Source organism: Crocuta crocuta, unplaced genomic scaffold (genome assembly GCF_008692635.1).
Source record: "Crocuta crocuta isolate KB4526 unplaced genomic scaffold, BGI_CrCroc_1.0 scaffold273, whole genome shotgun sequence".
Lineage (NCBI taxonomy): Eukaryota > Metazoa > Chordata > Mammalia > Carnivora > Hyaenidae > Crocuta > Crocuta crocuta.
In genome coordinates this window covers 6,006,171-6,020,820 of record NW_027529425.1, presented here as the reverse complement: position 1 = coordinate 6,020,820, position 14,650 = coordinate 6,006,171, and the positions used below count along the sequence as shown (strand labels likewise).

The 14,650-nt window shown below is 58.2% G+C and overlaps 1 protein-coding gene across 1 annotated transcript in view; it reads right to left on the bottom strand.

Moving 5' to 3' along the window:
• Positions 1-222: 222 nt before the first annotated feature.
• Positions 223-14,650, bottom strand: part of SNX8 (sorting nexin 8) — a 69,006-nt gene continuing 54,578 nt past the window's right edge. The window contains exons 3-12 of the mRNA XM_077758850.1: positions 13,826-14,016; positions 11,728-11,845; positions 11,254-11,375; positions 9,330-9,410; positions 7,699-7,859; positions 7,090-7,222; positions 4,290-4,358; positions 2,827-2,976; positions 2,323-2,472; positions 223-388 (exon numbers count right to left, since the gene is read on the bottom strand). Coding sequence (XP_077614976.1) covers positions 278-388; positions 2,323-2,472; positions 2,827-2,976; positions 4,290-4,358; positions 7,090-7,222; positions 7,699-7,859; positions 9,330-9,410; positions 11,254-11,375; positions 11,728-11,845; positions 13,826-14,016 — 1,286 coding nt within the window. The 3' untranslated portion in view covers positions 223-277. The remainder of the gene's footprint in view (positions 389-2,322; positions 2,473-2,826; positions 2,977-4,289; positions 4,359-7,089; positions 7,223-7,698; positions 7,860-9,329; positions 9,411-11,253; positions 11,376-11,727; positions 11,846-13,825; positions 14,017-14,650) is intronic.

The window sequence follows — 14,650 nt, the reverse complement described above, 5'->3', positions numbered from 1 at the left end:
GGTGCGGTGGGCAGGCGGGGCCCGGGCCAGCTGAGAAGATGCCCGTGCCCTCCAGCTGCGGTGGACGCTCAGAGACCTGGGGTCACATCCTCGGCCTCACTCCCCACAAGGGGGGGCACCCAAACCCAGCCCTACCTGGCCTGGGGGCCAGCCTGACACCGGGGACTCCACGGTGGGTTGGGGGCAGCCACTATCTGAAGGGAATTAAACAGGAACACGCCATTTGGAAAGAGGTTTTAGTGAGGCCGCCCGGAGCTCCCGCCCCAGGCGTGTGGCACTAGTGAGGGGACACGCCATCCTGCGGGGGCCTCGGCGGAGTCAGGGGGCCACTGGGTCCGGCGAAGAGGCAGTTTAGTTTGGGCTTCAGGTCATTCCACACCTTGCTCATCTGGAGGAGAAGGAGGAGGAGGGGGCATCACAGGATGAGACAGGCCACAGGCCAGTGACGCTCCCATGTGTTGGTCCCCACAAAGCCCCTGGAAGCCTGACACCACCCACCTGGAGGCCCGGGTCACTGTCCCCAGTACCACGGGCCCTTCCCCTCCCTTTTCTCAGCCCCTTCCTCCCCAGACAGCCTGGAACCAGAGGAGACCACAGGCCCCGCACACGGGCCCAAGCGGCACAAGCATGCTCAACACGGAATGCTCAGAAACACAGCCGTGGGGTGGCATCCACCACTGTGACAGCTCACAAGCACCTCCCGGAGCGGCAGGGGCCCCCCGAGACCGCTCGGGCTACAGAAACTCAAGTGGACGAAGCACGTGGGAGTAGGAGGTGCCACACCACACACGCGCTGGCACCCAGGGCAGGGAGGAGCGAAGTTGGAGGCCAGCACTGGGGGCAGTAGGGCTCATGTGACACAAGTGACAACAGAAAAGCAGAGTGTGGCCCTAAAAACACACAGAAGCAGAGTCTAGTCTCCACGCAGCAAGGCTGGGAAGCCAGGAAGTGACTCTAACAGAGACACTGAGGATCCGGGTCCCAACACCAGACCCAAGTGGAGCACAGACCCCCTGGGGTCCCGCCTGGGCTCTCCCAGCCCAGCATCCCCTGTGCGCCAATCAGAGCACAGGTCCTAAGTCCTGGTCTCCAGCAGTTCTGAGGCAGTAGGTGTGAGGTGGATCCCCAAGGCCACTGGTACAAGCCCTCCGGGAGTTTCAGGCATAACTGGTTCTAGACCAGAGCCTGAGCTGCCCACTGGGATGCTTGGTCACAAGTGCCCCTGGCCGGCCTGCCAACCTCCACCTTGTAGCCCCTCACCCGGCCTCCAAGCTGTCATCCCCGAGTGTCGTGGATGGACTGCATGCCTGAGCTCCTGCTACGCACTGTCGTCCAAACAGACCTGTACCCACCCCACATGTGGGCTGCACATGCCTCCACCAGAGAGAAGCCCATTCCTCCCTGGCTGGCTGAGGAGTCAGGACGCCCCGACCCCCGCCGTCAGTGTGGTCCCCAGGGACAGGGATGCTGTGGTCCTCTGTGGGCCCAGCACAGCCCTCTCCAGATGCTCAGGCCGATCCTGGGAGGGGGCGGGTCACACACCATCTTTCAGGAACGGAAACTTGCCACGGAGGCTCAGTGACCTAATCAGGGCGTGGAGCTCCCACAGGCACAGGACTGCAGCTGAGACACGGCCCTACAAGCTGTGGCCTGAGCTCCCCAACTGTATCAAGGACCCCGAGCAGGTGACCGCACTCTCAGCGCTAATGAAAGGTGTTGAAGGAACCCAGGACCCACAATGTCAGAAAGCAGCGGCCCCACATGGGGACCATTTACGAGTTTCCTGAACCCTGGCCAGACACAGAGCCTTCCAGGCTGTCTGGACGGGACACCCCTGTCCCCGTCTGAGAAGCAGAGTCCTAGACAGGCTAGTGCAACAGGGCCCTGGGTCACGCAGGTCAGGAAGGGGTCAGGGTGGCTTGCCGAGCCTCAGGACAGGCACAGCAACTCTCCCCATCTCCATCTGGAGATGCTTCAAGAACCAACCCTGCCTCATCCAGCTGACTCCCCACCGTCTCTTCTCTCCATTCTGGGGATGCTCAGCCTTAACCCCGACTTGGAAATTCCTCCAGGAGAGAACTACTTCCTTCACTGTCTCCCACTGCCCCACCCCTCCCCCCAAGCACGGTGTGGACAACTTCACCGCTACAATTCAGGCTCCGTGTGAGGCTAGCAGATTGGAACAGGCCTGTTGAAAGGTCCCATACCACCCCTCCCTCAGCTCACTCCCCTTCCCGTAATTCTGCAGGGCCAGCCGCAAGGTGCCAGACTTGCAGACAGAAAGGTGCTGGCAGAGACCAGGGCAGGCGCAGGGAGACCCACCTCTTTGTGTCCTTGGATCTGGGAGTTGACAAAGGCGCCGAGAATGTGGGAGGTGAGGGGCAGATAGACATGGACCAGCTGCATCTCCTGGTGCAGGCAGTACAGGGAGAAGTAGCCCCGAAGCTCCATCGTCTGGATCGCGTTCTCCTGCTGCAGAGAAAGGCGGCACCCTTGTACCCCGCCCGGCGCACACTGCGGGGTGCCGCCCCACTGCACGGCCTCTGCTGGAGCCCTGGGCCTCGAGCCCTTCCCCGCATCGCTGCTGCGGGAAGCTCAGGCCACTTATGCCAAGCTGGCATCCAGAAGGCACCGCTCAGCATGGTGGGGCGGCCTCCCACCGCTGGCTACCCCCGCACAGGGCAGCAACATCCTGGCAGCTCATGAGCCAGCCAAGGACTGGCCCGAAGTCCAGCTCCGCGGGCCACCAGGCCGGGCACGCACCACGCAGCCTTGGGGAGGCAGACCCAGGCCGCCCATGCCCCCTCCCCCTGGCGCCAGAACCACCTCCACGATGCGGGACTCCAGCTGCTCCACGGAGTCGGGCTCGCGGCTCTGCACGGCGGCGCTCATCATCTGCCTCTTCATCAGGCTGTACTTGTGCAGCGCCCGCTGGTGCTTGTGCAGCACGCCCTTCTCGTGCCGCTCGCACAAGTCCTGGGGAGGGAGGTACAGCGTGCTCGGCCCCCCACGGGAAGGGACCCAGAGCCCCCGCGGGTGGCGGCTGGGAAACAGACACACGCTTCCAAGCCCGCACTATCCACACAACAGCCTCTCGGTCCTCAGAAACAGCTCAGGCGCACACCCGCTCACTCCCCACCCAGGAAGCCTTCATGGCACAGAGCAGCTCAGGGCCAGGGCCAGGGTCAAACCAAGAGGGGTCACAGTGCAAATCAGCACCACATACCAACACCACACGGAAGACAGGTCCCGCCCATGAGGGAAGATGCCAGAGCATATGGAACGGCGCCGGACCTCTGCCTGTCTCACTGCCCAGCGTCAGAAAGCCGTGGCCCCTCCAGCAGCACAGAGATACGTCTCCCCAGAGACCCGTCCCAGAAAGGAAAGTGCAATGGCATTTCTCTGGGGCCCTAAAACCCGGATCGGGAATCTTGTGGGAAATACCAGCCACGGAACTGCGGTGCTGGGACTTCGAGGCTACCTGGCTACCACCCAACTTAATTTCTCTTAAAGAGAAACCCCTTCAGAAGCTTCCTCAAAGTGCCAGGCTCCCTCTCCTTGAGCTCAGCGTGAAGGATTCTCTGGCTTCACAGGCACTCTGTCCTGTCACCAGTGCTGCGCCAGTTAGGAAGCCAGCCCCATACCGAGATGGAGTCTCACCTCCCGGAATCTCCACCCTTGGAAGGGGCAAGCTCCCTCGGCGCCAGGCCAGGCCCTCACAGTATCTGTATGCAGCTAGCGTATTCGTGTGTGTGCACAGTCACACATGTGTGCGCACACACACGCATAAACATGTGCACACTACATGCACAGGCACGTATACATATGTGCAAACACGTGTAAGTGCACATATAATACAATACAAACTTGCATACACTTATACACATGTATACAGATAGCCTAGTATGTATACACACATGCATATGCTCACATGCACACACAGAGATACATGCACACATGCTCACTTACACGTTCACATACATACACTACCATGTTCGCACACATGTATGCACATTTGTACGCACACACGTGCACCCACACTCATACACACATATACCCACACACACGCACCTACACTCACATGCATACACATGCACCTACACTCACGTGTGTGTGCACATGCGCACATACACACCCTCCATGGGCAGACCAAGGCAGGCCAGAGCCCGGAGCGCCTGCAGTGCCCGCCAAGGCCACCCATGGTCTTCCCTCCTGAGGAGTCACAGCCTGAAGGATCACAGAAGGCTTCTCAACCGCCCGGTCCCCAGCCGAGGGGCAGCCAGACTCACTTTATACGACTGCAGCAAATCCAAGAAGAGGTTCAACTTCTCCACCACGTCATTCTCTTCCTGTTTGCCCTAGAAAACAAGGGTGGCTGACCAACGCCAAGCACCACAGGACCCAGAGACCCGGCCAGGGCTGCCCATCTGCCACCAGCCAGCTCTGCAGAAGAGCCCCGTTCCCACACAAGGCAGGGGGGCTGGAGAACCCAGCAGCAGGACAAGAATTAGGGACTCAGCCTCCAAACTCATCTGTCCACTTGTGCTCACTGTTCAACACCACTGGGCCTCGTGACCCGCCACAGCCTCGGTCGCAGTTGGGGCTCGGCTGGCTTCCTGGGGACACTGCAGACTCACACTGCTCACGCACAGCTTGTGTCCGAAGGGCTCTAGCACAGCTTGTGTCACTCAGCTACCAACACTTGCCCAGCACCTTGCCCAAGTGTTTGCTGAGCGCTTCGCCCAGGTGCTTGCTGAGCACCTTGTAGGCATTCACCAGGTACTTCTCCCAGGTGCAGCGCCAGCTCCTCGGGGGAAATGAGCCCTTTCACATCCTCTAGAGCTCTGGCTGTGGCAGAGCAGGGAAAGCTCCTCTCCTAAGCCACACGTGGGGCTCAGTGTGTACCAGGTGCAGCCAGGCAGCCACAGAAGATGAGAAGAAACGAAGAGAAGGACGTGCCTCGAGGGATTATAAGCACTGCACTGCGAGCCAGCAGTTCCCGCCCAGGCTCTGCTGCCTACTCTGGGGACCCTGGGACTCCAGCCCGCTAAGCTCAGAAGCTCCAGGCCACCCTGTCCCACACCCCCAGCCAAGACTCCAGCCAATAAGGTTACAGGAAAATAACGCTGTGTTCCAGGTTTTTAAAGCCTGGAAAGGAAAACACCAGAGGCCCACAGGTGCCCCGTTCCTTCCTGACTGGGCAGAGTGGCCCAGGAGAATGGAGCCCCCCAACTCAATCGGGTCCAGTAGCAGGAGGGCCTCAGAGGTGGTTCCTGCTCGCGTCCCTGGCTCCCAGGTCCCGGTGATAGCCCAAGGCACCGACACACAAGAGCCCATACGGCCGTCCTGCCTGCAGGACAACAGCCCCTCAGTCTTAGCGGTCTTGCGGGGCTGCAGTGAAGCAGGTCTCCTAACAGGCCTGCGGAGAACAAAAGCGGGACACGTACGAACGGAGTCTGGAAAGCTCTCCCTCCCATGTCTTCACTCTATGGCCAGAGTGACTGGAACCCTGGCTGTGCCCGATGAAAGTCCTGATGGGCCTTTGATCCACTTTCACATTAAAGCTGCATTAATTCCACTTCACCGTGGATACCGCCGTGGACGGCGAGTGATATTCAGGAAGTGGCACTTCCTCAGACACCACATTTCAAAGCAGCTTCGGTTAGCTGTCAGAGGACCACGGAGCCAGGGGGACCTTCAGAATGTGAACTTGCACATCAGAAGCCTGAACCCTCTTCCTCTTCAAAGGCAGACCCAGCCTCCAGATCTCACTCGGAAAACCCTGGAGACGACAATTAAGAATTTCCACCCTGCATTCAGCATGACCCCAGGGGATTCAAGGTGCACCCCACTCACACCCCTGAGGCTACTTGTTGAAGAAGGAGCTGCGTGGGCCCAGGGCCCTGCAACCTGAATAGCTTCACTTTTCTGTTTTACAATCAGCCGTGAGGCAAGTTCAACAGATTAAATGAAAAGTGGTTCCATGATTGTGTCCCGCTCCTACTTTCCACTGACCAGGGGAACAGGCCCGACACCAAAGCAACCCGAGCAAGGTCCCAGCATGAGACACTGGCCGCGCACTGAGCAGCCACACCCCCAACCCCGCGTGCCCGATCCCCCCACGGTGGAAACGCAGGCACCGCGCAGACCTGGAGGCGGACTGGGCCAGGCGCCAGTTGCAAGGAAGGCCAGCACCACCCCAGGCTCAGTTTCTAACAGGAACACACAGGCACCAGAGCCACGGAGGACAAAAGCCCGGGACTTTCCCTACCCGCAGCAGCATCCAATTCCCTTTTCAGCACTGGGATATCCCGGGCCCGAGGGCCCCACTTGAAGACTGAAAACCTCCCAATTCCACGGTCGGACACCGGCCACTGTCCCCATGTTCCCCCGCTCACTACTAAGGACCTTTGCGTCTCAGGCAGCAAGGCCTTCACAGGTACATCATTTTAATTTACTAAAAACCATCAACCACCAGTCTAAAGACCATTTCCCCAAGCACCAGGCAGCAAATGCTCACCCTCAAAGTCAGGGAGCAGTTTGATAGCATAAAGGCACCCAGATGAGCCTTTCCATCTGTCTGTAAACACCGTATCTTCCAACTGATCCCCCAACCACGTAGCACCTGAGCGTAGGGCAGAGCACTTCCAGAGCTTGACTGGGCATCTAGAGGGATGAAAGGGGGCTCTCGGGGTGCTGCAGCTTACGTACTGTTCTGGAAAGTCACCAAGGAGCCAAACACTTGCTGACTAGGATAGCACAGTGGCAATGACCTGGTCCACCCAAAAGTATCTGGGTAAGTGTGAGACTACCTTCTGAAGGACAGATTACAGCTCCTCATTTCAGCTAAGTCAGCCCTCAGAAGGTCAGAACCCAGTCTGCCAATATCACCAACACCCATCTTTGGCGCGTCAACGGCCCACAGGGTGCCACTCGGAACTGATGGGGACGCACAGTTCCCGTGGAGTCCAGCAATCTGCTCACTGCACACACTGAACTCTGGAGCCCATGCGAGAAGGTGTCCCACGGATGTGCCCAAGGCACAGAATGTTCTCTGGAAGGGGCACCGTGAAGAACAAATTCACTCACCTGCTGGGCGGCCTTGTCGGCGAGCAGTGCAAATTCAACGGACAGGCCCCTCAGCGCCTGTTTAAGGGACCCCCACGTACTACTGTGCAGAGTGGCCCAGGAGGGGAGCGGGGTCGTATCAGACCCTAAAGCACTAAGGGAAAAGGAGACAGAGACGGACACTCAAGGCCTGGGAGCTGACCTGGGCATGCTAGACCCGTGATAGAAAGGCGGGGCCTCAGCCCCTCCCGCAGACCTCTAGGACAGTCCTCTAGGACAGTCCTGGCCAACAAGCCCCACGGGACATGTGCGTGTGTGCACACGGTCCTGGAGCCTGCTGGGGGGAGGGGGAGTGCAGAGTCGTGGCTGGTAACAGCCTGGTGTCCTTTCAGGCCTAGTCCTGACCGCAGGGAAAACACACGCCCCTGTATTCCAGGACCCACGTTTCCCTGCCTAAAGGCCCCCGTTTCCTTCTCCTTACCACCACGGCCCATGTCCCCAGCTCCCAGCTCCCCTTTCCAAAAGTGACCCAGGTCAGAACAGGTGTGGGTCCAGGCAAGCACTCCGCCAGGACACCGGCAGGCCCCTCCCCACCTCGCCGAGCCCTGAGGAGCTGGCTGGGCCACCTGCCTCAGCTCCTTCCCAAAGATGAGGAGGTCAGCAGCATTATCGATGGCCCTCGATGCGATCCGCTCGGCCCGGTCACGAAGCTTGTGGAAGCTGTTGTAGATGTTTCGGATGAGCTCGCGGCTGACAGCAAACTGAGTCTGGATGTCGGCTGGGAGGAAGTCCTGACGGAGGGGAGAAGGCCATGGGTTACCGGCCGTGCAATGCCTTGGGCCAAAGATGACCATCAGCAGGGGAAGAACGGCACCCACTGAGCAGCCAGTGAGCCCAGATGCCAGGCCACGGGGCACCTCCCTTCTGGTCCGGAAAAGAAACAGGGCCCATCATCACCCACACACCACAGACACGGAGCAGAGTGGCCCTGGGAGGCTACAACCATATGTCCGCCGAAACCGGCCAAGCTGGAGGTCCTTGCCAAAACAAACCCTGGTGCTTTCCTTCAAGTGCTAACCTTCAGTACTAACCTTCAAGTACTAACCTTCAAGTATTAGCATTCAGTACTAGCCTTCAAGTACTAACCTTCAGCACTAACCTCCAAGTACTAGCCTCCAGCACTGACCTCCAGCACTATCCTTCAAGTACTAGCCTCCAGCGCTAACCTTCAGTACTAATCTTCAGCACTAACCTCCAAGTACTAACCTTCAGTACTAACCTTCAGCACTATCCTCCAAGTACTAACCTTCAGCACTAACCTTCAGCAGTAACCTCCAGCAGTAACCTCCAAGTACTAACCTTCAGCACTAACCTCCCACTACTAACCTCCCAGTACTAACCTCCCATACTAACCTTCAAATACTAACCCTTCAAGTACTAGCCTTCAGTACTAACCTTCAAGTACTATCCTTCAGGCTCATGGTGACGGTCACAAAGCCCTAACCCTAACAAGTCCCACAGGCCTCGTTTTCTCCCAAGAATCCCTTCTTACCAGCTTTACTGTTAACTACCTGTTAATATTAACCATCATTTACTGCAACATTAACTAAATAATGCTTAGAAAATAGGGAGCTTAGGGCATGAAATGAAGATAAAATACATGTATTTCTGTACAGAGACACAGTTTAAGAAGGGAAAGTAGGAGCGCCTGGGTGGCTCAGTCGGCTAAGAGTCCGACTCTTGGTTTCAGCTCAGGTCATGATCTCAGAGTTCATGGGTCTGAGTCCCGCATCTGGCTCTGTGCTGACAGTGCAAGCCTGCTTGGGATTCTCCCTCTCCCTGCCCCAATCACTCTCTCTCTCTNTCAAAAAAAAAAAAAAAAAAAAAAAAAAAAAAAAAGGGGGGGGGGGGTGGAGAGGAAGCTACCCAACAGCTACCTTCTTTTTGAAAAAAGAAGACTAGCTAAATTTTAAAATAAACCAATGTGACAATCACTCCCCTGAAATCCAAGAAGCTGGTGACGAAGCCCGTGGTCTGCCCGAATTACAAAAACCCTCAGTCGCATCCGAGCAGGCTGCTCGGAAGTCTGGGACCTTGCCAGACGACAGCCGCTCTGAGCCTGTCTCTCTGTCTGGGAAATGGCATGACAACCCACTGGTGGAGAACGGCTGACAGGAAAGCTGGTGAGAAAACCATGCCATGGAGGCAAAGAGCACTCATCGCCCTGGTCGGAGAGGCAGGCGTGGCGGAGGGCACCGTACCTTGGCCCGAGGAGCCAGCTTACAGCTCAGGAATTCGTCTCCAGCACACTGAGCAGACTCCTTCAACTTGTTCTGCACATCCTGCAGAAGGAAGACAGAGACACCAACGTCCACCAGCCGCAGACGCTGCCCGAGACCCATGAAGTCAGCACAAGGCAAGATGTGGTCCTTCCTCAAGAGAATCAGGTCTCATGCGTCTGCTCTCACCTAAGTACCCAAAATCTCTTCCCGGACCTTCTTCCACTGACCTCCACCTTCAGGACGGCCGTGCCCAGACAGGAAAGCCTCACTCAGGAGCAGCACACAAAACCTCTGCCCCGGAGGGGAGAGCTCTCTCCAGTAACAGAGACTGCGTCCACACAGCAGGGACAACGCCTGTGCTTCTGCCGTCAAGCTCGTCACCTCCTGCTAGGTCCCACCCCCGTGAGGCACAGGGACGAAAGAGGAGGTCTCTTCGTCCCTGCCACAGACCCACGGGCCCCAGGCCCACAGAGCCCTGGGGGAGCTGGTGGGCAGCACACAGGGGCCCAGCCCCACCCTCTGACAGCAGGCCTCCATAATGTCCACGACAAGGACCCACAAAGGGCTCTGGGGAGATACAGACAAACATCCTGACATGCAGCTGTTGGTGGGTCAAGGAATTCTAGAATTTCAGAGATGCCCCGAAGAGCATCTGACCCAATTCTCACGTTGTACTAGAGGAAAGGAGTCAAGGAGGCCATAGGGACTCTATCTGTGTGAGAACAGGGGTCAGAGGAGCCTCTAGAATGGGGACTCCGCGTCCAGCAGCATGCTCCTCTGTCCTGAGCCGTGTATAGCTCCCATGTCCTACCACGTTCCTCTTGTGGCAATAAAGATTCCAGCTCTAAAGGAACCTGTCCACCCAGGGTTCAGAAGACCCATACTCCCAGCTCAAGGGCAGGTGGTCACAGAGATGTCCCCTGATTGACTGCTTTAGGTCCCATAAAAGAGGCTAGGAGACAAGTGCCCCCTGGCGGCATGGAGGGAAAGCCAGCGGCCTTCTCAAGGAGCATCTCTGCCTTGGCTGCTCCGTGGCTGCGCCTCTCGTCTTCCTGCAGGGGAAGCGGGTGTGGGACTGGGCCTCCCCGCAGGTCCCTACCCAGGAAGGGAAAGCTACCACCCCCACCCCCACCCCACCCTCCTCCTAGGCAGAGCTGGCGGTTCTGGCGACTAGGCAGTGACTTCCTCCACAACTATGAACAAAGACACTGCGAGACAGCCGAGGGACACCCACGGCCGCCTGGTTTCTAACTGAAACTAACTTCCACTCGGAGATGGTCTCCCAGGATGTAGGTCTATGCAGCAGCTCCACTGAAAAGACTCAGCTCAGGGGGCACCTGGGGGGTTCAGTCGGTTAAGTGTCCAACTTTGGCTCAGGTCAAGATCTCCCAGTTCGTGAGGTGGGGCCCCGTGTCAGGCTCTGTGCTGGTGGCTTGGAGCCTGGAGCCTGCTTGGGATCCTCTGCTCCTCTCTCTCTCTGCCCCTCCCCCATTCTCTCTCTCAAAAGTAAACATTGAAAAAAAATAAAAAATAAAATTCAAGCTCAGTCTTCCAATGGTACATAACCAAAGTGGTGCTTTTTGCTTCCCAGGAAATGCTCGTTCCCATGTGGGCTCTCAAGCATTTCCATAACCCACCCAGAGCCTTCCGTGACCGAGCCTCCATGCCCACGGCTACCGTGCAGAGAACCCTCCACCTGGATACACAAAACCCTGCCAAGCCAAAGCCCAGGACGCCTGGTCACATCACGGCTCAGTTATCCAGGAGAGAACCAGACCTCACTGTGGCATCATGAGGGCAGCAGGCTCCCCAGACTGCAGAACGAGGGCAGGAAAGCACGCACGCTTAGGAACGACAGGAACGCAAGGGACTCGGGGCACGCCCACAGCACAGTGAGACTCACCGGGCCACTGAAGGACAGGAACAGCCGCAGGGCCACGTCCTCAGAGAACGGGGGGTGCCGAGCCACCAGGTTAATGAAGCGCCTCAGTGCCCTCCGCCGGGCCTCAATGAACTCACGGTCAGCTGCAGATGCAGAGCAAGGGGTCGGCCGACAGCCTGCGCCGCGCCCCCTCCCCGGCCGGGTGGAGACATGCCAGGGAGAGCCTGGGTCCCGGCCATCCTGCCTCCCCCCCACCCGCAGCTGCCCTGCGCCACCCCCACAGGTTAATGAAGCGCCTCAGTGCCCTCCGCCGGGCCTCAATGAACTCACGGTCAGCTGCAGATGCAGAGCAAGGGGTCGGCCGACAGCCTGCGCCGCGCCCCCTCCCCGGCCGGGTGGAGACATGCCAGGGAGAGCCTGGGTCCCGGCCATCCTGCCTCCCCCCCACCCGCAGCTGCCCTGCGCCCCCCCCCCCCGGCCTGCCAGCCCCAATACCTCCCAGCACCCGCTTGGGCGGAAGGGCTGGCACCATGCGGTAGGGGAACTTCTGCAGCAGCATCTCGTGGAAGACCACGAAGTCATTGTACCGTCTGTACACGGAGGACCTGAAGCGCTAGAANGTCATCGCTTCTCCCCTGCCGTCCCCCCGCCACAAGGAACAACGCAGGGCCTCACGTTCGCCCATGGGGCCTCTACCACAGGGCCTCTACCGTGGGGCACGAGTGGCCTCCTCTCGGACGGCACTGCCCGGCACAGGCCTCAGAAGGGCCGGGCGGCCCGGAGCACTCGGCCAAGAGGCCGGCACCCACCCTGACCCCGAGGGCAGCGCGGGCAGGACGCCTTCCTCCCACACGTAGCCAAGTAACATGAGCGCCGCCAGCACGATCGCCCCCTGGGCCCAGCTGCTGACACAGACAGGACCCTGACAAGGGGGGCCGACGAAGTGGTCGTCCCACTGCAATTCCACGGCCTGCCTGTCACGGGGAAAACCACGAGCACCACAAGGGCCACAACAGAGGAACCTGACCTGGACCTACTAGAAGGGCCCATGTGACGGACACACACGAGCCACTAGTCTATAAAGTATATATGCTGCCCTGGCTGTAAATGATACTGCTGAGTGAGAGAAGCCGGGGGACTCCAACGACAGGACGTTCTGGAAAAGGCAGAGCTGTGGACACAGAAGATGAGGGCTGCCAGGCCCCGGGGCAGAGGGGTAAGCAGGGGGCACACAGGGGCCTTTGAGGGTGATACGTGACGGCGGGTACCTGCTGTCCCACGTTTGTCCAAACCCACAGGACGTGGCGCTACCCAGAGGGACCCTCCTGTGAGCCGTGGACTCTAGGTGAGGACCACATGTCAGTGTGTGGTCACCGAGTGTGTTAAATGCACCATCTGGGAGACAGGGATAATGGGGCAGCCTGAGGGGAGGAGGGGAGCAGGGAACTATGGGATATCTTTGTACCTGCTCTCAATTTTGCATGAACCTGAAACTACCCCCTAAAAATAAAGTCCATGCTACATGAAGAAAAACACGTAGTCAGTTGTGCCACGTGCCAGACACTGCACGTGTTGTGCCCCATCCGGATGCGCCCCAGCCTCTGGCGACAGGGCTGCAGGTCAGAACGCAGGGCCCACTGCCTGAACACCTGCAGGCTGACCCTTCCGCCCAGCAGAGGTGCCACCTTACAGGACAAGATTTACTTAAGGAATTACATTAGTGAAACAGAAAAGGACCAGAAGCTGCTGCCCAGCCTCATCCCCCCTGACCCGCCGTCACCCCAGGCAGTGGCACCCACGGGCATGGGAGAACTAAGTTTACCCCGAGGCCTATGTGACTGCAGCTTGAAACCACCAGAAAACAAACCCTGGGATTCCTGGGGCGCCTGGGTGGCTCGTCAGTTAAGCGTCCATCTGGATTTCGGCTCCAGTCAAGATCTCATGGTTTCATGAGTTTGAGCGCTCTGCACTGATTCTGCAGAGCCTGCTTGGGATTCTCTCTCCTCTCTCTCTCTCTCCTTCCCTCCCCTGCTCACTCCCTCTCTCAAAAATAAATAAAAACATTTTAAAAAAAAAAAAGGGAAACCACCCCATGATTCCGGATTCCCACAGCACAGGCACATGGCCGCACGGTTCAGAAATGCACTTCCTCCCTGGATGACGACCAAAGCCTGACAGTGGCTGGACCCCAGAACTGGGGCGGCTCTCTCGCCGGCAGGGGCCCCACTCTGCCTGTCCCTGCACGTGTACCCCGACACAGCAGGACTGCAAAAAAAGACCCAGGGGTGCTGCCGGCTCGTCAGTGACTTACTCCGCAGGTTCTGAACAGCCGTCCCCCACCATTCATCCTAACGGCACCAGGATGTGGAGAGAACGGACCGGAAGGATCAGGCTGCTCCACGCAGACCCGCAACCCTGGTGCCAGGCGCCTCCTTAAGTCGGATACCAGCGGGCAGGATAACGGGTCAGACAGCGTCCTTAGCAGGGACAAGGCGGACACACACCAGTCCTGTCCCAATGTGTCCCCGCCCCTCCCCACCTCGTCCCAACACACACACACATCACACATGCGTGCACATGGTTCGCCCCTCACCTGGCTGGAAACTTCATATTCCACATGCTTCAGGAAGAGGCCCTTCTTCTCGGGAATGAGCTCCACCTGCACAGTGTCCCTGGCCAGCAGCTCCTGCAGGGTATACGACAGCAGCAGCGGGTTCCCCTGCGGCATCTGCATTCGCGTGGGGCACGGGTCCCTCCGCTCGCTGACCTGGGGCGCGGGCAAGTCTGGAGGAGAGAAGGCAACCGGCCAATAAAAACAGCTCCCTGAAAGGAGAGGCTGCCACGGGCGGCTGGCCTCCGCCACGCGCTAACGCAGCACACGGACTGCGGCCACGTCACCCTCGTTCATTCCGGCCCTGGAGCTTGCGCTCCAGACAGTCGCCAGGCTGTGAGGCGTCCACCCACGTGTGAATCAGCAGATACACCCACCTTTCCGGGACCAGTCCGATCTAGTTTTCAACCTGGGAACAGGAAAAAGTGAACCATTCACAAGTTATGTGCAAAAAAGACCTCTTTTTCTCTAGAGTTGAGAAGGACATGAACACTACAGACAGGGCTGCAGCATCTCTGTCCCCTGGTTTCCACAGTGAACACACGTGACTCACGTGCCAAGGCAACCATTCCAATTCCATGGAGGTAAAACCCACATCTCGCTTGGAGCTAAGATTCCTGACTGTACAAGTCAGAGAATATGCTCTCAAACCCTGGCTTCCCTACAGACAAGAAGTCACCCACACACCACTCACAGAGCACAAAATACAGATCGGAGAGATTATTGGCTAAAAAAAAGGGAAGTCACATGAAAAAGTCAGTTTGGCTTTTAGTATAGAGTTTTTAAAAAAGTTCTTTTCAGTTAAAA